The 27,719-nt window shown below is 37.9% G+C and overlaps 1 protein-coding gene across 1 annotated transcript; it reads right to left on the minus strand.

Annotated features, from left to right (window-relative positions):
* Positions 1–1,376: 1,376 nt before the first annotated feature.
* Positions 1,377–27,576, minus strand: LOC137946821 (formin-like protein 18). The gene is made up of 18 exons (XM_068793116.1): positions 27,504–27,576; positions 25,842–26,536; positions 25,059–25,280; positions 22,964–24,948; positions 22,737–22,866; positions 22,317–22,388; positions 21,986–22,084; positions 19,722–19,763; positions 19,546–19,626; positions 19,399–19,449; positions 19,218–19,299; positions 17,939–18,033; positions 17,732–17,803; positions 17,536–17,652; positions 2,891–2,959; positions 2,649–2,715; positions 1,872–2,259; positions 1,377–1,783 (listed from the first exon to the last, which is right to left on the minus strand). Exons 1-17 carry the CDS (start codon positions 27,574–27,576, stop codon positions 2,072–2,074), a joined length of 4,140 nt encoding a protein of 1,379 aa, XP_068649217.1. The 3' UTR covers positions 1,377–1,783; positions 1,872–2,071.
* Positions 27,577–27,719: the final 143 nt, after the last annotated feature.

Below are 27,719 nucleotides of genomic sequence, written 5' to 3' on the forward strand. Positions count from 1 at the left end.
AAATAGTTGTACCTATTATTACCAATTTTGTAGTTAAATTCAATTTTATTTGCCCTATTTTACTCTTGCTTTCGTTCCCCAATTTGATGTGTATTTTTGGTTTTTTATTTTTATTTTAACATTTAAATGGTAAAATAAGGATAAGGATATAACCAATTTTTAAATATAAATCTCTTAAATTGTGTACTTTGGAGCATAGTGACTAAATGTAGTGTTTCGAAATGCAGTCACATGATTAAATCATTGGAGATAATTATGGTATTGTCACTATTGAAGAAATAAAATTGTTTGATTTAGGTGACATAACAATATTCCCTATCTATTATTTTCAATAAAAAATAATATCTTAAATTAAATAAAGAATTTGATCCATTTCAAAAATAATTATATTTTAATTAAATTTTATTAATGTAGAGATTGTATTGTTTCCCTCAATTGCAAATACTACGTCTACATGACAAATAACATTAGGAAGATCATATATGAAAATTGTTGGAGGAGTATTAGTTCTTAGATTTCTTAAATAAATAAAGAATTTGATCCATTTCAACAAGACAACTATTTATTTCAATTTCCTATATACCTCTGACATATAACAACAGTATCTAAATCCCCTTATTTTTCCAATTCATAACTTCATATCCCCAATATTTTTTATTAAAATGTCTTACATGTATTTATTGCAAATCTTTGTCCATTTTAAGAAATAAAAAGATAAAGTTACCCTTATTAATAGAAATATCATCGAAGGGATTTGAATCCCAATTGCTTGAACATTGCAAGAGGAGCTACCTGTACGAAGTAAGAACAGCTCCTTTCTTTTCAAGCAGGGGATTCTCCACAATCGCAAGCAAAGTGCTAGCCTCGCCACTCCTGGATGGGCCACTCTGCCAAATGGAAACTTGATAGGAGTAAGGACAGCTAACAAAATTTATCTTTAAATACAAAGAGGTGGGAGAGGATAACACCTGTTCATGGCAATAAAAAAGGTAGGAATTCCAGCCCTCCCTACTATTGCACAATGGCGGGGAAAGCTAGGGACCCCCCATCCTACAAAAATGTAATAAGAGATGTCCTTCTTTTGTGGCCAGAAGGGTTAACACCTTCATCATGCAAAAGTTTCACATGGCAGATGTGAGAAGAGGGGCCAATACCCACAACAATGGTATGTAGTTAAAGCCAACTAAATTTAGCATTAAAGGCTTTGTACATAATTTTAATATAACTACATAACAAAATAAACCTAGCAACTAGTGCTTGGTGGGTATATCCTTATCAAATTTAAAGTTTCACTTTTAAAGCCTGACATATTCTATGAAACCTCGTTTAGCCCCTTAAAAGGCCTACTTTTGAGTTCAGTATTCCTTGTCATTTCAACAACACATTTTGCCACTCCAAGAGAAGTCGGTTGTGCCCTTAATTTCAGTTATTTAATCAGCTAGAGCAAGCCCAAGATGCGATTACTACAACGAGGATTGTTCTATCTTAAACTATACAGAATATTCCAAATAATGAAAAGAAATATACACACCTATCTAAGATAGACACAAGAAAAAGGAGAAATGTTCTTTAACTGGACTTTGGAGCCACCGCCACTTGCACACCCCGCCGCTCAAATATACACAAGGAGAGGACACAAGCACATATAAAATGAATAAGATCAACTTTCCTCTACCTATACCTCTACTCATAATTACCGACACAACTTACAACAATGATTAATGGTTAGAGCAAGTACACTGTACAAGGTTGGTCAACAAGATCTGTCCGAACTGCCACTGATCTGCTCAGGTGAACAAGAAAAGCCATACATAAGTAAACAGTAGAACGGGATCTTCAATGACAGAGACACAAAAGGTAGGGAAACTGACCTCATGTAGTACAAGTCCTCACTTCTTCAATATCATGAATTCCCCGAAGCATTAGTATTGGCTACTTAAGAGACGTCAAAATTATTCTCCTATTCTTGTTTCATGACTAGGAGGGATTTTTTTTTTCCTTTCTATCTCCACCAAAAACTCCTTGAGATTTCGTTGTATGCTTAAATTGGGCTTAGTAGTCAGATAATTCATTATTTGGTTTTGCCACTCCTGACGGCTGCGTTAGAGACTTGCTTTGAAGGCTTTTTGGGAGTAGCAACCTTCATTTTCTCATTCTCAGCTTCCTTTTGAGCTTTTTTCTTTTCGAGCGCTAGCTGCTTGCAGTTTTCTTCATGGGCTCGATTGAACATCCTCACAAAGTTCAGGAGTGTAGAAACGACTGCATCGAATATTCAGAAGTAGAACTTGAAATGAACAAGGTGGTAGCTAAGTTCAAATCTTGATGCAAAATAAAAGAAGCTTCTCAGCATTCACAGAAGCAAGGAGAAGAAGCAATTCAAAGATGGCATTAGACGCAGGAAAGGTGTCCAACAATAAGTTCAAGTTATATTACTCATTTAATGTCACTCAACTTTTTTTTTCTTTTTGATAATAATGAGATATGATTATATTAAGAATTTAAAGAGAGCCATAAAGGGAACGAGGATTAATACTACACATCTAATTGAGAATTTCATGCAAAACTTTCAAGGAAAGCACACAAGGACTTCTAATGTCCTCAAGTAGAACCGAACATTAAAAACAAAGAAATGTTTAGTCAAGAAAAACCTTGCTCAAATGGGCAGCGAGCTGGATCTTCTCCAAAATAAACTGCCAGGTCATCTGCATTTCTACCCTGCAGAGAAATAACTTCAAAGGTCATGCCTCAACTCTTTCCAAACAAAAGCAGTCACATAGATTAAGTTTAACTGTAGGAAAATCATGAAAAAACTAAAATAATATGAATTTTTTTATTTTTTATCTTATGTAAGCCAGTAAATAAATATTTTAAAAAATAAATAGATGCATACCACTCCATAGTAGACAGAAGTTAAGGACCTCACTTCGGCTTCAGCAGTGACAAGAAACTCTTTCAATGTCTGACCAAATACACATCAATTGGAAAGGAAAAACTCAGCTGATTAACATAAATTTAGATTTTAAACTTTAAAATGTTTGTTCAAGAATAAATATCGAAGATTCTTACATGACTCTCATGGAAATAAGTCTCATTAGAAGAAGTTGTAGTCAAGGAAGAATTTTAGTATTACTAGAGTTGTTTAATTGTTCAAGAATATTTTTTAAGAGTTGTACTTTGGGTGTTACTGAGATATATGTAATTTAATGTAACTCAAATTCTATAGATTCTCTCTATTATAAATAAAGACCCAGTGTATTCAATTGTCATTAATCAATTAATTATTTTTTTTCTCATGAAATTCAACATGGTATTAGAGCAGGTTCTATGAGTTAACTCAATCAATCCACGAAGACAATGTGTGCCTTTTCTTATCTTGCATCTCTATTAGTTTAGTTTAGTTTTCTTTTCCCATTATTTTACTTTTTTCCCAGTACCTGTTTATTTATTTGGAATTCGCACTATCATAACACATTTTTCAAATTGCAAATTATGTATTAACGGAAAGGTATTTGAGTCTAGTTTCAATGCAAAAAGAATTTTGGCAATTGGAATTTTTTCGACATCTGAAGTAGCAAAAGTCAGGCAATAGAAAAGATTCGAGTGCATTATTTTTTAGACGTTTTATACCATTAAGAACAAAAATTTATATAGAGAATTATATCTCAAAATAAAGTTTTGTGAGTCTATTTTCTAACCTAACAAACCGTTTGTCAATTCGAAGTTTCCATAGAGAGATAAATATTAGAAGAATCAAAGGTCATGCCGGTAAACTGTTGCATGAAAAAATCATAATTTTAAGCCAATATTTTTATTCTCTATTCTAAGTTGTTTATTTTATTTCGCCTAAGTTTCCTATTTGTTTTCAACTCTAGTGTAAGTCTTTACCAGCATGAGTCCCCTTTTTTTTTAATGAAAATGAGAATTTTATTAAAAAGAAGAGGAAAACAAAGAGCTAACGGGGCGCACTCTCGACAAGGAGAGCTTGGAGGGAGGCGCCATGTTTAGCCAAAGAGTCTGCCAACGAGTTAGCAGAGTGAGATACATGAGTCCAAATACAAAAAAGGGAAGAAACTCTGTCCATAATATGATGGTAGGTCAGTCGGTGCCTCCAAGGCAGTTCCACCGCAGAGGAGCACCATCTAATCACAGCCTGGGAGTCACCTTCAATGACTAGGGACCCACCGAGGTGGGCAGTGAAAAAGTTGAGCCCCTAGAGGAGAGCAGAGAGCTCCACCTCAATGGATTCAGCTAACCCCAACGGATCTGCATAGGATAACAGGATAACCCCATATGAAGGTTGAGCCCCTGGAGGAGAGCAGAGGGCTCCGCCTCAATGGATTCAGCTAACCCCAACGGATCTGCATAGGATAAAAGGATAGTCCCATATGAGAATCTCTGAAGACACCTCGTACACCAGCAATACCCGGACATCCATGAGCGCTACCATCAAAATTGAGTTTGATGTCGTAGAGTGGGGGCAGTTTCCAGGCCATGTTGGAAAGAGTGTGGGAGGGAGCAGAGAGGTTGGCTAGGAGGTGCCACTTGTGCAAGAGGGAAGTACCCATGAAGCAAGCAAATTCCTTCAGTGTGATGCCAGGTGGAGATCTGTCCAGTGAGGGAGATGCAAAGTTCTTCGGCGGTTGGGGATTTATGAGCATAGCGTCTCTGATTGTGCTCCTTCCAAATGGCCCATGGCATATGGGTAAGGCAGGATGAGAGAAGAAGTGTTCCAAGCTTAGGAAGCCGAATACCAGGAATGAATTGACTCACAGAAGGTTATTTGGAAGGCAGAATTTGATGTTGACTTTGTTTAGAATGGTGGACCAGACGGTCCAAGCATAGCGGCGATGCAGGAGAAGATGTGAGATGGTTTCATCATTGGAATTACAGAAGGTGCACTGCTGGGTGGCGTGAGAATTCCCTCGTCTTCTCAGGATGTCAGCCGTAAGGATGCTGTCTCTGAGAGCACACCAGAAGAAGAATTTTATCTTCTGGGGAGTGGAGAGGGACAAGGCCATAGTGGTCACATGCGGAGTGGCACTTGTAGACAGCCACCAAGCATGTGATAAGCTGAGGAAACCAAGAATGACCCACTACTTTCAAATGCCACAGGATTCTATCTAAAGTATGTGCCCGAATTCTGATATGTTGGAGTTGGAGAAGGCTGGCCATGAGACTGGATTCGTCATCAGAGAAACCCCTACAGAAATGCATATTCCAGCCCCCAGAATCAGTCCACATCTCAGCTATGGAGGCATTTTTCCTACGCTGATCCGAAGGAGGGGGGCAAAGTGGTGGCAGAGTGGACCCACGCCGACCCAAGAGTGATACCAGGACCGAAGAGAAGCACCATCGCCCAATGCTGGAGCAGTGGGAAGTAGGATCGCCAAAGCGGAGAGAGCCAGTTTCTTCTACAACTAGAAATTCATTAGGAGCAATCCAAAATTAGTTTGCAAGCCATCATCGGCCTCCACATGGCACCCGGATAGGAGTTGAAGAGCCAAAACCATTACAGAAGGAAGGCCACATTCATGTCTCTGGTTGTGCGAATGACCAGGCCACCGTAATGCTTTGGATGGCTGACATCCTTCCAAGATACTAAATGACACTTGAAATCTTCATTACTTCCTCATTAGAGAAAACACCATTTAATGGCATAAATTTGGTTGCAAACCGATACCGGACAGCACAAAAAAGATAAGTAATAGTTGGGGATCCCGGCAGTGCATGACTTTAAGAGAGTAATCCTTCCAGCTTTAGATAAGAGTCGACTTTCTCCAAGTGGCGAGTCTGACCTCCAATCGTTCAATAATCAGAGACCGTAGTAGTTTATTTGGTCGGCAGTTGAATAGAGGTAGGCCCAGGCATATAATGGGGAGAGACCCAATCCCGCAATCGAGAAAGGAGGCCATCTGTCTGAGCTGGTAATAACATGAGTCATTATTACTAGTCTTCTAAGTTGTTTATCCCTTGTTGGAGTCAAGATTGGTCACTCTCAATAATCTATTGGTTTGATGAACGCCTCCTTATTTGGAAGTATGAGTATTGCATTGTGCACCTCCTTCCATCTAAAGTATAAGTGCTATTATTTTGTTTACTTACATCCCTGAGTTCATGTAAAACCTCTCCTCAATTTGTCAATTTTTTTTGTTACTTCAAAACAATTCTTATAGACCCATTACTTACACGAACAAGAGCGCACCTAACATCCAGCATGAGTCAAGTCTTTTTCACCCAAGTGGTGATTTTTCCTGAGGTACCCTTAAATTGTGAGTAGTCACTTTTTCGAGCCTAAAGAATGTCCTTTTTTAGTCTTTCAAATTGAGCAGAATTTTTTTTGTAGACTTTGACATTTTTTTTACTAGTGCATGGAGTTTTTTTTTTTAGACTGACATTTCTTCTCCCATATTTATTTTGTCCAAATTGGGCCTTTATGCTTTTTTTATCCCCAACTAGAGCGGAAGAAATAGAAGAAGTAAAAGAAAAAAGTATTTTATTCCACATGTTATGGTAAATTTTATGTGACCAAAATATCTCAAGGAGAGATCAAATCAGCCAAAAAAGATCAAATACTAATTTTAAAGACCAAGAATCTTTTTCTTTGCAAGCTAAAGTACCAAACTCCAGTTTGAGGGGGAGTGTTGAAGAATAACGATGGAAGTGCTTTAAATGACTCTCATGGAAAGGAGTCTCTTGAGAAGAAGTTGCAGCCAAGGAGGAACTTTATTACTATTTGATTTTTACTTTGTTAGAGTTGCTTAATTGTTGTAGGACTTATCTTTTAAGAGTTGTACTTTGGGTGTATTTAGGATATGGTTAGTTTAATTTAACTCAAATTCTCTGTATTCTCTCTATCATAATAGAAACCCAATGTCCTCAATTGACATCAATCAATGAATTATTTTCTTTATCTAAAATTTCAACAAAGTACATTCTAAAAAAAAATCAACAAAGTTTTAAGTATATAAAAAAAGCATAAAAATATAAACTAAAATGTGCTACATGCATAGACATGAACACATAGGCAAAAGAAAAAAGAAAAATGACCAAAAATAAAAGACCAAAATTCTACGATTGGTTGAGATTAAAAGGTTTGATTCATGGAACATGGCATCTATGTGACCCACTTGCAGGAGCAACTATTGTGGGGTGTTCTTGGGGGTTATACTATCAAATATAATGTTGATGGCTCTATTGAACAGTACAAAGCTCGGTTGGTAGCGAAGGGGTGTACACAAACTTTTGGAGTTGATATCTTTGAGACATTCTCTCTTGTGACCAAACTTACTTCAGTACGTATCTTAATATTTGTGGTTGTTAATAAGGGTTGGCCTCTCTTTTAGCTCTATGTGAAGAATGCTTTTCTATATGGTGATCTACATGAGGAAGTGTATATGGAGCAACCTCCGGGGTATATTGCTTAGGGGGGATAGGAAAGGTATGTAAGCTGCAGAAGGCTATTTATGGACTTAAAAACAGTCCACGGGCCTAGTTTGAAAAGTTTAGTGATGTGGTACTACAGTTTGGGTTCTATAGAAGCCCTTGTGATCATTCTATGTTCCTACTTAAAAGGAAGACTGGTATGATGGTTTTGGTTGTCTATGCGGATGACATTGTGTTATCTGGTGATAATCCTGATGGTATTACAGAAGTTAAACAATATCTGGCCACACATTTTCGGACAAAGGATTTGGGCTCTCTCAAGTACTTCCTTGGCATTGAAGTACGTCATAGTAAGCGAGGTATTGTTCTTTCTCAAAGAAAATATATATTGGATATGTTACAGGAGTATGGTTTATTAGGTGTTAAACCCATAGACACCCCCATGGAAGTTAATCATAATCTACATGACACCCAGGGTCCTACACTCAAGGATAAAACTCAATACCGACAGTTAGTAGATAAACTGATCTATGCTACAGCTACTAGGCTATCTCATTTGTTGTGGGAGTTGTGAGCCAGTTCATGGAAAATTCTAAGAAAGTCCATTTAGAAGTTGCTAAGAGGATTTTGAAATACTTGAAGGGTGCACCTGGAAAAGGTCTTCTGTATACTCAGAATGGGAAAGTTGATGTACTTGGGTATTCTGATGCCGATTATGCTGGGTATAAGATGGATAGACGTTCTACGTTAGGCTACTGTTTTTTTGTTGGAGGCAACCTAGTATGTTGGAAAAGTAAGAAACAAACAATTGTGGCTAGGTCCAATGCAGAGGCCGAGTATCGAGCAATGACTCATACAGTTAGTGAGCTTATGTGGATTAAGTTTGTGCTTCTTGAGTTTGGTTTTACGTTACTTGATCCTATGGTTATAAATTGTGATAACCAGACAACCATTTTTATTGGCAGAAACCCTATATTCCATGAGAGAACAAAACATATAGAAGTTGACTGCCACTTTATTAGAGATGCAGTTATGCAGGGGAAGGTGGTAACTCCTTATGTAAAGTCTTCAAATCAATTAGGAGATATATTTACCAAGCCTTTGGAAAGACCGAGAATATGTATCCATTAGTGACAATATGGGATATCTACTCTCCAACTTGAGGGGGAGTGTTAAAATATAAGTCCAGGGGTATTTTGGTCATTTCCCATATTTTCCACATTACATTTTTTTCTTATAGTATGGATATTAGATAGAGAAAGTCTTATTTTATCTCTAGTTAAATTTTCATTCAATTTAGACATGTATTTTAGGATATATGTAATTTTGAGTTTGAGGGGCATTTTTGTCCTTTTGTAAAATTTTACTTAAACCTTGAATATAAAGAAGCTGGAAGGGCTTTTCTGCCTCCGAAAAAGCTACTCCTCTTCCAGAAATCTTTTTCCTCTTCTATTTTCTCCCCAAATCACATATTTTTTACAAATATTAAAGGTCAAGGAGCAGCGGAAAAAGAGGTTATCCACTTTCTCATCAGCGAACTTTGACTGCATGTAGGTTATCCAAATGTTGGCACACTTACTGAGTTGTTTTAATGTCAGTATCTTCCATTTGGTTGCCCTAAGGGATGAAGTAATTAACCAAGGTGGTGTAGAAATTGTAGAAGAGTATAGAAACCAGACGACTCAGGAGCTCTCTAAGGGAAGAGGCATAGAAAGAGGCAACTATATAGAGGTGTTCGGTACTCGATCCTTTATGCTCTAAGGTATTACTTAGAGATAGAAGTCAAACCACTCATTCTGAACAATGTACTTATCTAAAGAAAGTGTGTATTAGATATCCTGGAAGAATTAAGTTCTTTGAAGTGATTCAACTCCCTAAAAATACTAAATTTAAATTAAGAATAGAGGGTCATGATGTTATTGATGATCCATGTAGATACAAATGATTAGCTGAAAATTAGATCTATCTTACTGTTGCTAAACCTGATATGTCCCTGACCAAGCTGTTTTAAAGAATAATACGGAACCTAAAGAAACACCAAGTTAGTGTTTGTGTTTGTCACATAGACCAAATAGACATCATGAACTCTGTTAAGTTGGGTCCAAGGCCCATCCCAAAATGACTAGCCACCTAGAAAGCCTCTTTCCCAACTCATAAACTCAAGATCTTTGTACTCACTAATCCATGTGGGACTATTCCTTAACACTCCCCCTCACGTGTAGATCATTTTTTTGTGGCTCTACAAGTGGATAATTTAGGAGTAGGTAGTTTACATGTAGGCCCTCTTTTGTGGCTCTACAAGTGGATAATTTAGGCATAGGCCCTCTTTTGTGGCTCTACAAGTAGATAGTTTAGGTGCATGCCCACATATGAGTACCTGCTCTGATACCATGTTAAGTTGGGTCCAAGGCCTATGCCAAAATGACTAGCCAATTTAGGAAACCTCTTTACCAACTAATAAACTCGAGATCTTTGTACTCACTAATCTATGTGCGACTATTCCTTAACACTCCCCCTCACGTGTAGACCCTCTTTTGTGACTCTACAAGTGAATAATTTAGGAGTAGGCAGTTTAGGTGTAGGCCTTCTTTTGTAGCTCTACAAGTAGATAGTTTAGGTGCAGGCCCACATATGAGTACCCGCTCTGATATCATGTTAAGTTGGGTCCAAGGCCCATCCCAAAATGACTAGCCACCTTAGGAAGCCTCTTTCTCAACTAATAAACTCAAGATCTTTGAACTCACTACTCCATGTGGGACTATTCCTTAACAAACTAGTTTTGGAGTTGTTGCATTTTCTACTGTATACTGGGCTAGATCTCTTAAGACAAAAGATCAACTAGTAGATATCGCACCAACATGGAAAAGCAAGAGTAGAGCATTGTCAAGATGCCTACTAGTTTACCATGAGAAAGTGCTGTGGGAAAACCACCAATCTTTTCTCACTCAATTCCTTTTTCTAGTGATTTGCACATTTGCATCAGAACTTTAAACACCTTCATAAGAACTTTAAATACCATCATAAGCTAAATAATCAGGCTGTTTGTCTGTACCATGGAGAAGAAGAGACTAGGAATTTTTCTCAAAAGAAAAAAGGGACAAGGAATTATTTTTTACAGTCAAGTGCAATGTTAGCATTTCCAAACCTGAAGGATCGAGCTAGAACGATTTTCTCTAGTCTAACATAATGACTCCGGTCAAGAACTAAAACCATTCCTCATTTCTAGTAATGGATACTGTCGATCAGTGATATTATGGATCAAACTCAAAGGATGCTCCAGTGCTGATTGAGGAACCATACAAAAATCTGAGAATTTTCAATAACCAAGCGCCACATCCAGAAAATTTTATATGAACATCTGGCACATTTTATATTACCTACCTTCCCAGCTCTTATAAAGTTGGAAAAAGCTTATCAGGATTGTGCTTAATTTCAACGGGAGTCAGAAAAATAAACCAATAAAAGATTACAGAAGTGAATATAGAAAAACCGTATTGGCCAGCAGTGCATTTATTCACATAAACATCATGCATTAGCAACAGTCAGCAATGTCAATCCCAATGACTTTTTGAGGGCTTCTATTTAATGCCAATCCATGGAATTACTTATGGGACCAAGTTTTATCCTTAAGTTTTCACCTTCCTATCCACTGCTAGATTGGATAGCATGAATCAGTGCTGTCCTCTTCGGAGTAGTTGGTTCATGCTTAATTTTGATGGCCGCTCTCAAGAGAATCTATGAATTGCAAACGTGGAGGTCTGGTCAGGAATTTGTAAGGAAATATTTGTTGGGTATTGAAAAATCTGATATTTGGGTGAAAAATAAGAGAAATAAGAGAAGAAGAGCAACAGCTGCTGCCTTGGAGTGTGTGCCACAAAAAGGGTGCCCCCTTTTCTTTTAATCAGGGTTTTAAGTATTTTTTACATAAAAGATAAAAATACCCCTCAAAACATAAACTGACATATCTCCTAAAATACACCTCTAAAATGAATGAAAATTGAACCATAGGCATATGAAGACATTGCCTACCTAACAAACATCATATAAGATAAAAACGCAATATATGAAATGACTAAAATACCCCTAAATTGATATTTTAACACTCCCCCTCAAACTGGAGAGTAGATATCTGATATCCTAACAAAGGTATTTTGGTCATTTTACCACCTCCATAGTTTTCTTTCTATATGTAATCTTGTTCTATGTGTTGAGCTATGTTAGTGGTTAAATTTTCATGTACATAGGATACATAGTTAGAAGATATAAGGAGAATAAGCATTATTGAGTGTATAGAGGCAATTTTGTAATTTTGTCATGAACCTATTATTTAAGAGAGATGGGAGTCGTGTACGATCCCCAATGAACCTCTTTTTGGCTCTTCTCCCTTACTCTCTCTTCTTTTTCTCTATTCCTCTGTCTTCCTCTCAATTTTCTCCCCTTCCACTACCAAAATTCTTACTTTTTACAATATCAAAATAACCCCAGTTAGTCACAAAAAAATACAGGTTCATGTCTTCCCAATGGCTTGGTAAACACATCCCTCGACTGGTATGAAGACTTCATACATTGAGTTACCACTTTTCCTTGTATCACTATATCTCTAATAAAATGGCAATCGACATCTATATATTTACTTCTCTCGTGGAATACAAGTTGCTTGCAATAAAGATGGTCGTTTGATTATCACACTTCATGACCATAGGACCTGGTAACTGGAAACCAAATTCAAGAAGAATAAATTTAATCATATAAGCTCACTAACCTTGTGAGCCATTGTTCAATATTCAACCTCTGCACTAGATCTAGCCACAATTGTCTGTTTTTTACTTTTCCATCTAACCATGTTACCTCCAACAAAACAACAGTAGTCTGATGTAGACCGTCTATCCATCTTACCACCCAACATAATTAGCATCAAAATATCCAAGTACATAAATCTGTCCGTTCTGAATATACAACAGATCTTTTCTAGGTGCACCCATCAAAAACTAAAATCCGTTGAGCAGCTTCTAAATGTGCTTTCTGCGGATTTTCCATGAATTGGCTCACAATTCTCACAACAAATGAAATATTTGGCCTAACAACTATAGCATAAATCAATTTACCTACCAAACGTCGGTATTGAGTTTTGTTCTAAAGAGCAGGACCTTGTGTGTCATGAAGGTTATGGTTGATTTCTACGGGAGTATCTACCGGTTTGGCACCTAACAAACCATACTCCTATTGCATATCTAATATATATTTTCCCTAGGAGAGAACAATACCTTGTTTGCAGCGGGTAACTTCAATGCCAAGAAAGTACTTATGGGGACCCAAATCTTTTGTCTAGAAATATGTGGCCAAGTACTGTTTAACTTCGGTAATGCCTTCAAGATCATCACCAGAGAGTATAATATCATCTTCATAAATCACCAAAATAACTACACCAGTCTTCCTCTTAAGTATGAACATAGAATGGTCATAATGGCTCTGGTGGAACCCAAACTGCATTAGTATAATACTAAATTTCTCAAACCATGCCCTAGGATTCTGTTTAAGTCCACAAATGACCTTTTGTAGCTTACATACCTTCCCTGTGTCCCCTTGAGTAACATACTTGCTCCATATAAACTTCTCCATGTAAATCTCCATATAAAAAGGCATTTTTCACATCAAATTGAAAAAGAGGCCAACCTTTATTAACTGCTACAGAGATTAAGATACGGACCGAAGTAAGTCGGGCTACAAGAGAGAATGTCTCAAACACATCAACACCGAAGGTTGTGTATATCCCTTTGCTACCAATCGGGCCTTATGTCATTCAATAGATCCATCGACATTATATTTTATAGTATAAACCCAACGACACCCCACAATAGTAGCTCCTGCCGAAGGATCACATAGACGCCAAGTTCTCCGAGACAGCAAAGCACTCATCTCATCATCTATAACTCGTTTCCACTCTAGAGAACACAAAACTTCATGCACAAAACGGGGTATAATAGAAGTAGACAAGGGCATAGCAAAGGATTTAAAGGAAGGGGAGAAAAAGTCACGAGAAACATATTTAGAGATAGGATAAGAAGTGCAAGACTGTTTACTTTTCCGCAAACTAATAGGCAAGTCCAAATCTTATAGATCAGAACTTGCAGGCAAAGAAGAAAACGACAGGCATGAGAAGGTAGCTCCGTAGGCTTATCTGTTGGAGACACTATAGCAACATGAAAATGACAACTATAGATGCAAAGAGGTGGAGAGGAACCTGATGGAGCTAGGACATCTAGAACAACAATTGCAACTGGACTATCTAAAGAATCCTCAGAAGAAAAAGGAATCTCACTAGAGGATTCAAAATACGGGGTATGCTCAAAGAAGGTCACATTAGCTGACACATGTCTTTTGGTGAACAAGGTCATAACATATGTACCTTTTTTTGTCAACGAGAGTACCCTTTGATTAACCGAGATGACAACTTATCAATTGAAGCTCCAAATATGTGGACAAAACAAGTACAACCAAAAACACAAGGTACCACATCAAATAGTTTACACTATGGTTTTAAAACTTGGATTGGAAAGGAACTTGAACATTCAAAACAGAGGAGGGCATGTGATTAATTAAGAAACAAGAAGTTAAAACAGCATCCCCCCAAAAAGACTTAAGAACGTTCGTGTGTAGTAATAGTGTCCAAGTAACCTCAATAAGATGTTTGTTTTTTACGTTCAGTTGCCCCATTTTGTTGAGGAATATAAGGACAAGACGTTTAATGGGTAATACCATGGGAAGCACAAAAAGTTGAAAACTTATTATTAATATATTCCATCCCATTATCAGTACGAAACACATGAACACAAGCACCAAATTGATTTTTTATTTCACTAAAAATATTTAGGAATACATCAAAGACTTTGGATTTCTCCAGTAGAAGATACACCAAAATTACTTAAACTAAAATCATTAATAAATGGCATAAAATACTTAAAACCAAATGGACTAGGAATCCTACATGGACCCCAAACATCAAAATGAATTAAATCAAACAATTTGGTGTTACGACTAGAACTAACTGGGAAATTGGATCGATGATGTTTTCCCAGCTGACACGACTCGTAATCAAGTAAGATATCTGCTAGAAATGAAGAAACGACTGACGCAGCTTAACTGGTGATGGATGTCCCAAGCGTAGACGCCATAAGTAGGATGAATCTGTAGTAGGGAGTGTCACAACTCGAGAAACAAATACATCATCTAGCATATAGAGTCCTCCCTTCTCATGTCAAGAACCTATTATCTTCTTCGTCTACAAGTCCTGGAAAACACAGGTAATAGGATGAAAAGTTACCAAACAGTTTAAAAATTTAGTAATGTGACTCACAGACAAGAGATTAACGGGAAACTTGGGAAAAAATAGAATTGAGGATATCCATGGGGTAGTGTGAACAGTACCCTCCCCTTGAATGAGAGAGGTGGACCCATTAGCCAAAGTAACTCTACAATATGAAGAAGATAGATTGATAGACTAAAACAAGGAAGACATAACTGACATGTGGCTAGAGGCTCCTGAATCAATTATTTAGGAGGGAGAGTGGGACACATTCAATGCAATCATACCTATACTCGCCATTGTGGCACTTATTGAGGATGAAAAATGAGTGTCTACTGTCGAAGAAGTAGCAAATGATGCAGTCAATTGGTCTAGTCGTTGTACTAACAGCTGAATTTCTTCATAAGAGCAAGTTTGAGAAGAGTTATGTTGTTCTCTGACTATAGAGTTGGCCTAGGCAGGTTTAACAAATTTCTCCCAATATCTTTCAAAAATATAGTTTGACCTACCACAGTGAACACATTTCCGATCCCTCCCCATCAATCCGACAACAACCATGGGTAGAGAAGGAGCGACCTCTATATCTATTATTACCACCACGAAACTGACCATCATATTTGCCAATAGAGGGCTAGAGGTTACGAGCAACTAATTTGAGAGACTTCCACTTGAATCATTTTTACTCACTTTTGCACCTTCAGCCCAAAGAACCCTTTAAATGCCTGCTCTAGGGTGGTCACATCCTCACTGACCAACAACTGAACTCAAATGACATCATACTCAAAGCCTAAACCATCAAAATACCGAGCCACTTGAATCTGATTTTCTTTTGTATGAATGTCTTCAATATTCATAGTAAATAGATGGAATGTGTTGATTTCCTGTAATACCTCTCTCATCTCAGTGAAGTAATTTGTCACCAATCTACTGCCACGCTTCATGTTAAAGTATCTCACATACAACTCATAGATTCTCAACAAGTTACTTTCCTGAGACAAACCAGATGTTAAGGTAGTCCACATTACCTTAGCAGTACTACAACTCAAAATCTGGTCACTAAATCGTGACTCCATACAGTTAACCAACCGGGTCATCACTAAATCTTATTCAGCCACCTAATCCTCAGCAATAGGTATAGGGGGATCATTTGTTATGTGTTTGGCCATCCTTCTGGCCCTCAAATACATCAAAACTGATTGTGACCAGTTGACATAATTCGATCCATTCAATCGGATCGTAGTTATCTGAATAGGCTGAGAGAATTTCACATCGGAGCCCTCATTGGTCCTTTGGACAGCAACTTGCATGCTGGATTCAACTATTATACACCACAATCTACCACAGCGCAACAATGCATCAACCAATCAAATGGGAACCTTTGCCCCAAAATTCTATACATGTGCAATCAAGTGGGCCCACAATTGAACCAATTAGGACAATCCATAAGTAATCCCAATCAATTTCCAATGAATAACAATCAATTTCAGCAATCAAGACCAGGAATTGAAGAATAAACAACCCAATTGCATGAAAATTGGGTGACGCGTGCAAAATTGATGATGTCACAATCAAGGTAGAGGGAGACACAAGTAGTATTGAAGAAATTCTCAAATTGGGATCATTAAATGACTCAAAACCCCAAATCTTTCGATTAGGAGTAGTAGCCATAAACCAAGGGGCTATGGCGGGTAGAAAAAAGGGAAAAATGAAGTTTTTACCCTACCAATCCAGAAATCTGGGAAAATCTTTCAAAAGGGTTGCTGAAGATTGAGAGAAGAACCATAAAAATGAGAAAAATCTACCAAAAAAGTGTTTAACCTTGCTCTGATACCATGAAAAATCTGATATTTGGGTGAAAAAGAAGAGAAATAAGAGAAGAAGAGCTTGGAGAAGAGCGTAGCTACTGCCCTGGAGTGTGTGCCTCAAAAAGGATGCCCCATTTTCTTTTAATCAGGGTTTTAAGTGATTTTTTACATAAAATATAAAAATATCCCTCAAAACATAAACTTACATATCTCCTTAAATACACCTCTAAAATGAATGAAAATTGAACCATAGGCATATGAACACATTGCTTACCTAACAGACATCATATAAGATAAAAACATAATATATAAAATGACCAAAATACCCCTTTTGATATTTTAACAGGTATGATCTACTTTCTTTGGTCCATGCAATTCCACTGAGGCCCCTCTTGCAAAGGAACAAAGTATATGTTAGTTTTTTCCATTGACCATATCTTTGTGCAAGGAATTTGTTGGTCATCATCAGTTGGATGCAAGAGGATAAAATCACCTCCTTGGTACCTTCTATCAATTTTGAGTAGATTGTGTATAGACTTTGAAAATCCCATAAGGGCACGTTTGTCTAGTACCAACCATCTGGCTGACCCTTGGCTCAGCAGGGAGCTTCCTTATAAAATCTCGTTGTAGGATATTTCATTCCATTACAATATGTGATTTATTGTGTTTTTTGTAAACATTTGACTTTCCCACTTAATGGAGCCTTTTTTCTTTTTCTGAAGATCGTTATTTAACAGCTCAGATCAAAGAGCTTCAGATCGAAGTCTCAAGATGCAAACTAAGATTCGGCATATGAGCCACAACTTGAAAAGACAGATTTAAGAGAATGTGAGTTCGTTGAGATAGAGGACCAAGTAATATATTAAAGACTCGCTTTTCATTGTCTGTGTTTTTACTGCTTCTGAGAAACAGAGGACGTAATACATAATATATTGATACTTCTTGCTTTCCAGAGTATTTCTTCTCTTTGGTTCTAAACTTCAAAGAAACAACTCTTCTCATGTTTTTGTGTACATTAAAATTTAAAGAAAACAAAACACTTACCTTGCGAAAGGTTTCTGAAACAGGACCATCATTTTCAGAAGCCGTCAATTCCTGCTCAACTTTTTCAAGTCCTTTGCTTATGGCTTGCATTTCTTCTGCCAAAGTTTTCAGTTGTATCTGCGGGGCAACCAGTTTTCTTCACTCAGTAAATTGCACATGTAAATCTATAAAAGAATTGAGTTTACCATCTCACTACCTTTGTTGATATTTCCAAGTTAACAAGGTCCTTGTGAAAATCCAATAGTTCTGGTAGTTTTTCTCCAAGAACCTTCGGTTGTCAAAAAGAAGAAATTCGAGAGAAAAGACAAACACATTAAACATGTATATCAAACTTCTACTTGACTAAAATATGGTGACCAAATATCAAGCAACAAATCCAAACACCACAAAGATCAGAAAATACCTTGCAAAGGTAATGCATGAGAGTCATCTTATTGTTACGAGCACGGGTATCCTGAAGTTTAAGAAGGCTGTCCAGCCTAAACCCAATAGCCGAGCCTGCAAATAATAGTGTGAGTTACTATAAACAAACAAGAAAGACAACAGCTATAAGTGTGCTAGGTATCAAGCACTCAAACACACAAAGAAATATACAATCAATATCAACCCTCTTCGATAGATCTTGTGAACTCCATTCAACTATACAAAAGCTTCAAGGATGATAATAATTTGCCTGTAAATTAAGTACCAGATAATATTCTATTTAAAGAATAGGGTCAAACACATCTATATAATTGGCTAAAAAGCATTTAACTAGGGTGCAACCAAAGCCAAAAATTATGTTTTCCCTTGGACTATCACTATTAACTGCAACAAAAAAATATCTAGTCCAGTATAACGTAAATCCCTCAAAACAATTTTAAATTCTTAAAGGGTTCAGTTCCTTCTTCTTTTTCTATTTTTTAATGATTTGATGTTCAATGGACTCTACAGCAGAAAGAAAGACCAGAATAAAAAAATAGCAAGAAGTTCCTCACAAAAAGTACAATAGTAGTTTCTTTTTCCAACAAGGGACAGGTGAAAGTCCATAAATAAGATCTTGCAAAAATTTTTGTCTCAATTAATATAGATACTTCTCGTAGTATATATTTGAGAATTATCTGAACCTTTTCAATTTTGTTCAGTCAAGGGAGAAAATTAGACTCCACCCCACCAATGACCATCCCCTTGCACGACTAGGAACCTGAAAACTCACGAGTTTAAAGTGGAGACATCTTCACCTTTAAGTCAATCTTAGAAACCCAAAAGGCATGGCAAAGCAGAATTATGGCTAAACAGAAAGAATTCATATCGAACAGAATATTCAGTTGCCTACCAAAAATTATTCATTAATAGCTAGCGGTTCTGACAATATATTTAGCTAACAGAGTTGAAAATGCCTTAAGAGTGAGTTGTTATCTGCCATCCTACTTTTCCGTGACAAGAATAAATAACAGGAAGAATGAAGAATGTACAATTTGACTGACAAAATAACAAAATTGAGTTTTCTTAAGAAATACAATACAAAAACTGAAGTGAAATCTGAGCATTTGTAATATCTTCTGTGCTTGACCATGAATAACTACTGAGCAAACAAAGGCGACAGTCAACTTCTGTGCAAGGGGTTCAAGTTCAAAGAATTGCCTCTTATACAAACAAACAACAGCATCAAGTGTATCCATAAAACCAAAATTCAAACTCACCCCTTGCAGTTCCCTGGTTAATGGCATTTCCAAGCGAAAGAATTGTTTGCATGATTCTCTTTAACTTTGCAGACATCCTGATCTGGTATACAAAATGTGGATGATATGAGAGTTTCTCCCTGTTTCATAAAATGACTTAGGGGCAATTTAGGACACACTGGGCAAAAGACAAAAAACCTGCCTCTTCTGCTGCAGAGTTTACTATATTCAGACTATTCCGGAGGTCAGAAACCTGTAATAATAAACATAAAGTGATGATCAAATTGAGTTCACAAGCGAACAAGGAAGAACAAGAAGCAGAACTGGTACTAATTCAATCTCCATTTACCAGTGAACCAAATTGAATCTTAAAAGAGAAGACTCTGAGCTTCGACTCTACTCGGGGCACCTTCATAAGCACTAAAAAGAACTGTAGTAAAACAAGAATATTTAAATGTTAATTTGCAAAGAATTTCGTCAATTGTTGTGCACACGAATATCTTTGAAAGTCAAAGGGATACTCACCTGTTCACATCTACCCAAATTTTCTTTATCACCAGTGTAACCCTAAAAAAAGTACAACTAGAACAATAAGGATATGGCAATAGTAAACACGAGTAATTTCCCTACATATTTTGCTGAATATTTCATCTCCAGTTATTAAGACATTGGGTGTTTTGACGACAAGTGAGTCATGAATTAGAAGCAAGTCAGTTCCAAAAGTTTCTGCAGGCACACCCAGTTTCATTTGAGGCCAAAGATGGGAGTTAGCAAAAATACCCCGGCTCATCAAAGCAGGGCTAGAAAACATATGCTTTCTTAGCCAGGGGATCAACGTTGATAAGGAAACTAATGATCTGAGACACCTCCGTTGGTCTTATTGAATGAGCTTTTGTGCCTCAGGAGGTTAACCATGCTGTGAATTAGGATTTCAAGATAAAAATTTTGGTTTTAAGGAAAAAATACGACCTTATGCAGCACATACTAATTTTTATTGCTTTATACTTTTAATTTGCATAACTTTTCCCTTAAAAATAAACAAACATATTTTCATGTCCCCTTCATGTCCCCCAATGACATTAAGATTATATGGGTTGTCCTGCTCAGAACAACATTCTATAAAGAGACCAAGACGTTGACATCATCTGAATTGAACATCCTTTGCTGGCCAGAGAGGAATTCTCTCACACTGAATAGGGCATTTAAGGGAGGGCCAAGCAACTATAAAAATCATCAAATGAATGTCAATATCTTGGTTCTTTCACATGGGGAATCTCTTCCCCTTGCTGTTGTTGGCTGATGCTTGGTGTATTATTCATTATTTTTATATGAAATTTCCATAGCTTCAAAAAAAAATAAAAAATGCCCAAACCTTTTCCATAGCTAGGGATGGTAGAGGGGCAGGTTTTAGGGATTTTAAAAAACTGAACAGACCCTAAAATGCCACCTCATCCCCACCCTGTCCAGTTCCCACCACCAACCTCAATCCACAGTGGAAGGAAAGAGTGGAGATCCTCCCTCCATTCTATCCACTATACTCATGGAGCTGGGAGGAGATAGAATGGAAGGGATCATGTAGAGAAGCAAGCTGACACTTACTTGGGTCAACTTCACAGGTCCAAGCACAAGAAGAAAACTAGGAATGAACCTCGAAGCACAAAGCATTTAGCGTAACTAATTTTTTGTGGTTATTTGTAACAAAGGGTCAGGACATTTAATACCCTTCATACGTTATTAGGATTAAGGATATTTGGGTCTTTTAGGGTTTCAGAGGAATGTTGGAGAGAGAAGCCATGGGACAATGGGAAAAACCCGGGGGGAAGGGTTCCTCCCTTTGGAACATCCCCAATGGAAGGGTTGGTGCCCATCCCTCCGTGAACCCAGGTAGAATTTTTCAGCTGACCCTGTCCCCTTCCTGCAGCCTTCCTTGGTCAGAGTAGGTGGAAATTTAATGGACTCATCTTTCAAACTGATAACTAAATGAACCTATCTCTGCAAAGGGTATCCTCTCTCCTGCAACACTGGGCTATCTTTAACACCATCTCATCTGAATTCTCTATATTCTACTGAAGATCTCTAATATACTTTCATGGGATCCAATCTTAACATACAATACTTATACATAAATATAAATATACAAAAAGATTTTTTGGCAAAGTGACCTCTTTCTTTTGACTTACTGATTATGCTCAATTCAAGCATAACTAAGGTTTGACCCCTTTTTGAGTGTTAGTCCTCAGTATAGACCTTGGGTGGTTATGATTAAAAAATGTCGTGGATTGGTCCTTTGGCTCAATGGCCACATGAGGGGTTTCTAATGTGAGGTTTTGGATTCAAGTATCAAGGGGAAAATGGATGTAGTTAGTGTGTGTAATCAACACTAAAAAAAAAAAACTTTTTTATAGAGTTTTTTATTGATTATTTATCTAATCTCCATGTTCTAATGCATCATAATGCTTCCAACTCACAATGGCAACCCTTAATATACGACTCTAGGCAGAAATATTTCAAATATGTAACAATTTCACAATTACATATTTCAAAGAAAAAAAATCACAATTACATAACACATCTTTCTGCATTGTGTACTGAAGTTCTATTTATACATCTTCAACATATATTGTGACACCACTTTTACTAAGAGCCATATGCACTTCTGCCAATATCATATATAACCACAGAGTGAACCAAAAAGTTTCCTTGAAGCTGCAAAGCTTGCGAGGATTTCTTTAATTTATGAGAATTTCAATTATATTCATAATGGACAATATAGTTATACATATGTGTACCTTAAGCAGTTCAATCTCCTCTTTGGTTGGACAAAACTTTATAAGGTTATCTACCTGGTCCACATCTAAAACTGCCTCATCCAACGCAAGCACTGAGCTCTGGGAAATGTCCATAAAATGGTGACATCAGAAAATCAAGGTCAACATTCAAAAGGATATTGAAAGAGTAAGAATATGAAGAAAATAACAGGTTTTAAACTATGATTAAGAATTTTTTTGGAATACAACAGTTATTCCATTTCTAAAAAGAATAGAGCCATGATGAAAATGTCAACTGCTATCACGATCATGAAAAAGAAAAAGAGAAATTGGTGAAGAAATGGTAAATTACCATCAGATCAGGCAGTGGCATCTTAACCTTTGTTAGCATGATTTCACAGTTATAAGCACGTCTCAATTCAATCTGCAGATCAAGCAGAGGTAAACTGCACTGAGCACCTTATAAGTTAGTAATTTCACCAACAAGACAGGAAAAGATATATTATTCTAAAGATTAGATACCTCAGTCCCAAAAATTAAATACTCAGTTATGAGGAAAAATCAACTTTAATTCTAGGGCAACTCTTAGGTGCCAGCAATCATAAACATACACATGATGATCACTTAGAAAATCAGGAGGTTTACAAATACCTGTGCTTCTATCTTTTTACATAGCAAGTTGCAGCAAAAAGATAGAGACATCTTGATCCACGTAACATGATAAAAATGGTCTAAATGTTAACTTTTTGAAGGACAAACAAATGTAAGTTACCAGATGGACTTTTTCAGGTTTTCCCCCAACTGAGGCACGCCGACTTGATTTATCACCTTTCCCATGATCAGAGGATGGAACAACAGCTGAGAAAAGATTCTCAAGCTCCTTCATGTCAAACTCAGGAGCCCTGGAAAAGAGCAGTAAGAAAGATAAAAGGTAAATTTTCTACTCCCGAACTCAATTGGACATCATTGCAGACTTCACAGATAAATAAGTTATTATACTTGGACGCTTCATCCTGTTTTTGTGCTTCAGCCCACAAGCTTCCTTGCATAGCTCTTGTCACTTTTACCCAATGCAATGCCTTTAGTGATGACCTCTTTGAAGTTGTTTGTGCCTTTGGACTCGTAAAATTCAAACCCCGTCCCTTTGCACCAAAGTTTGGCGCAAGTGCAGGAGGGGGAGGTCCTGCACTGCTTCCGGCTGCTTTACTCCCAAATGGAGCACCCGGTCCCTTAGAGAATGGTAAAGATCCACTAGGAGCAGGTGGAGGTGGAATTGGTGGTCCACTTGGAGGCCCTTGACTAGGTGGAGCTGGTGGGGCTGGTACAGCAGGCATGGCAGATATACCAGAAGAAGGGACAGATGGTGGTGGGGGGGGAGGTGGAGGAGCTGGACAGGAAAAGGGTGCTGAGGAAACAACCATGGGTGGAGGAAGAGGAGGGGGTGCAGCAATCATTGAAGCAGATGAAGACACCGGGACAATCATCGGGGGAGGAGGAGGAGGTGGAGGAGGGCCAGCCATCTTCTTTGATTTTGAAGCGCATGAAGACAATGAGAACATAATCATAGGAGGAGGTGGTGGCGGAGGAGGGGCAGCCATGTTTGTAGTTGAAGTAGTTGAAGTAGTTGAAGTAGTTGAAGATACTGAGGATATGAACATGGGGGGAGGAGGTGGTGGTGGAGGAGGGGCAGCCATGTTTTTAGTTGAAGTAGTTGAAGATACTGAGGATATGAACATGAGGGGAGGAGGTGGGGGAGCGGGAGGGGGAGGGGGAGGGGGAAGAGAAGAGCCAGCCATCGGTGTGATTGAAGGGGATGAAAACAAGGTAGACATTGTCACAAGGAGGGGTGGTGGTGGTGGAGGGGGAGGGCCTGACATATTTTCTGTAACTGAAGAGGAAGAAGACACTGACGAAACAGTCATGGCAGGAGGAGGGGGAGGAGGGGAAGCAAGAGATGAAGGTGGTGGAATGGAGGTCAAATGTGAGCTGGTTGTTGAAGAAGGAACTGAAGCTAAAACTGGAATTAGAGGAGATGGAGGTAATGGAGGAGGTCCAGCATCTCCTGGTTTTAAAAGTGATTTAGGTTCAGATGAAGATGAGTCCAGTGGAGAATGTTTTACATTTTTTGATGACGGAGAAAGATGTTTGGAATCACTCTCCATGGGATCAATTGAGGAAGGAGCTACTGGTGGTGGGGATGGTGGCATGGATGGAATAAGCATAATAGAGTCTGAAAATTTTGACAGAGCAGCAGATGATTTTGATTGAGGTAATCGCTTATTTGCCAGGTGAGAGACTTCATTAGTTCCAAATGAAACAACGTGGTCTTGAAGTAAAGCTGTAATTCCAAGAGCAGAAGGTGCACTAGGATACCGAGACATGGGCAGAGGTGAACCTTGCAAAGAATTACAATAGGAAGCTGGGTTTGATGAAGATGCTTGTCCAACATGTTGAGCCAATATTTTGGACAGGACAGGAAGTTGAACAGCACCCATCAGTTCTTGATGTTGGACGTCATCAGTTGTTACATCCGATTTTGGGGATGGTTTCACCAAGGAAGAAGGCCACAGAGGAGGTGATGAACTCTTCTTGAAACTAACTCCAGAAGAAAGGGATTTCGGACTTTTTTCAAGTCGATAAGGCGAAGGGGGTGGGCTCCTTCTGCAATTATCTCTCGGTGAATTCTCACAAAGTATATCTTGTTCAAGCAGATCCAAATGCATCCTCTCACGGACGATATTTGCAATTAATTTCTTAGTTTCTTCGAGAGAAACAGCATCCAGCTTATCTTGCAAAGCATTTGATGAAGCCATACGCTGAATTACTGAGAGTGCAGCATCAGCCTTTTGGTCCAGCCAATCTTCAGTGCTGAAGATCTCCTGCACCTTGGAAAATGCTTCCATTGGAAGTCCTTCCTTCTCCTCTCGACCACTCAAATTGACAGTGATCAAAGAGTTAGTGGCATCCATTTCTGATAGAAGGATCTGCATCCAAAGAATAATCGGGAAAAAAAAGTATAAGATAAATGTAGACAAATAAATGAATATAAATATACAATTTTAGAAAGAAAAACGTATATAAAAGTAGCACATACCTCTGCCCTGAAGTCCTTTGGAAATCGATCCTTGGCATTCCAGAGAATGTCAATTTCGTCACGATTAAGTATCAAAATATTGGACCTGATGAAGGCAGTGTTGAACATAACTCGAAAAATCATTTCTCCGTGTTCAAAATCCTCATCCAGATTAATGCACTCTAGAACAACATCACCTTGGATGTGGCAGTGAATATCAAACTTAACTAGTTCACAGTCTGACTGCAACCAAAAACATATCAATTAGGAAGACAAAAAAAATCCACAAGTACACTTAAGATGGATGATATGTGTGTGTGTGTGTGTGTGTGTGTTTCCCTGCAAAAGAAAACATTGAACCCCACCTTTCCACCACCTAAAAAACTCCCCATCTCTGTTGAGTATAATTGAAGGTGTATGCGCCAGATGGTCATTTGACATTCAATTATTACAACTTGGAATGAAGTCATGCAATATGGGTTCAGTATGAGACTTCATAAACAAGCTATTATTTGTCCCAAAACAGTTAACTACTTCAGTATTTTCTTGTCTGCACCAAACTATGAAGTTAGGAAGCCCAAGATGCCTACTATGCACCAACATGAGCAGGAATTAACTAAGTGCGGCTTTTACTTGAGATCTTTATTGTAGGCTGCCAACCATCCCTTCTCCCCAACAAATAAAGTAAAAAAAAAACATTCATGTTTCATTCTTTTCTTCCTTTTTTTTTGGAGAAAAAAGAAGCCCCTAAATCATGCAAGGTGTTCAAATTTCAAAAAGTGGAAACGTGTGAATTACATTCACCTGCTTATAGAGTCGGACACTTTTACTCCCTTTTTCTGTGGAAGAAAGAAGGTTAGGAGTACGATCACTAAGAAAGGGATCCTGTCCATAAATCCTAAAGATTGGTCTGCAGCCTCCTTTGCTATCAAAATTAGGGATCATCCTAAGAATAACACAATCCAAAGTAAGTGCCCGATCCAATGGAGGCCATTCTGAACCCACATTTCTTCTTGAAATATATTGGAGGTATCTCAACTGCGAAGGCAAGGGATTCCATGCAAAGTAAAGCTGCAAAAGCTCCCGTGGGGCCTGCTTGTATATCATGTCTAAAGTTTTCTGTTCTCCTGTATACTGTTTCCTGTAAATCAAAAGCCCAGCCAGCATGAAAGCCAGAACTGACCAACCACCTCGTTCACAATGCATTAGTAGAAGGTTCTGCTGACCTAGAGAGAGCCAGCTCTCGCTTGACCTCAAAAAATGGTGGATCATTTCCATGGTGAGTAATGGGCAATGTTCATAATTCTGAGGATAGTCCATTACAAGCATGTCATACTCAGATAGAATGCTGGAAATCTGGCTTTGCCCTTCCCCCTCTCTGAAATTGAACACCATGAAGGAAGAATCTGGAAACTGCTCACGGAGTTGAGATACAATACTTTCCACATAGATCTTATACTCCTCTTCCAAGACATCGGTAGAAAAGCAGCAATCAAACACTGCACATAAAGAGAGACATTATGTTTTTCCCTTTCCACACTTTTCTTATTAAAAGTCTGAACCAATAAACTGAAGTTAAATCATAAAGATGAAAAGTAAGAAATCACCAAATTGAATGATATGGATCATCCAGTTACCAGAGTCTGGAGAAGCTATAGCAGTTAACTCTTTCTTCTTTTCTTTATTCAGAGAGAAGCAAGAGAGGATACAAAGGACCCTTTTTTCAAAGGACCTATTAAGAAGGAAAATACAAGAAAGAGAAGAAATTCATTTACTAGAGCATGTTTGTAAGAAGTGATATTAAGGATTAACTAAGCTAAGAGCTCTTATTTGAAGAAAGCTGTACACCCGTGTAAGGAAGTAATAGTTGTCTTATTTCCTCATGGTCTTGTGACAACAAAGTGAACTTGTTTACTTTTGCATCCGGTGCTCTGACAAGAAGATAAGACCGTTCAAATTTTCCAGAGAATGTTGCGAAGCTATTACAAACTGCCTTTACAATATAAGTTTATTTTGCACTTATTGTTTCTTCTTTGGTATATGTACTTTTTTCCCGTCCAATACGTCATCCCAACAGCTTAAATAACACATAGATGGTGCGAAAAGAACATAAGCAGGAAACATTAATATGAAAGAAAACCCCAAAGTATCTTTCAAGTTCAGAACAAGAGAACTTCGTTCTATACGAGAATGCCAAGTGAAACGATGCCCTCATTATCTTACTTTTGCCAAAAAAAAAAAAAGGTATCAATTAGTTTCTCAGTTATAAAATTCAGCGCGAAGTGCATGCTAATCTTCACACGTGAATCAATATAACGTAAACAACAGTATTTAAAAAAAAGGCATGAAACAGACGGGAAAAAACGAGGGAAAACAACATTTCTAGCTCTCCTAATAAGAGCAAATTCGGCATTTACAACGGAAAGGCACACCCAAATTTTGAACATTCAACACACTGTAACATACCGTAAACTCTCTCGGAGATTTCAAGAAGTCCATCGGGCGGTTTCCTGTAGAAGAACTTCCGAAACAGAGCCATTTTTCAAGATCTAATCCGGTCCGCCAGGGAACCCTAACACATTGCACGACTCCCGGACAGCTCAGGCTCTTGCCACATTTGGAGCTGAAATAACTTATCCTGGGCGTCGAGAAACGCAAGATCGCATGGAGAAATCGTGAAAA

Source organism: Aristolochia californica, unplaced genomic scaffold (genome assembly GCF_029961685.1).
Source record: "Aristolochia californica isolate CCGP_79_NKW_82.1479 unplaced genomic scaffold, dmAriCali1.0.hap1 SCAF_12, whole genome shotgun sequence".
Classification (NCBI taxonomy): Eukaryota; Viridiplantae; Streptophyta; class Magnoliopsida; order Piperales; family Aristolochiaceae; genus Aristolochia; species Aristolochia californica.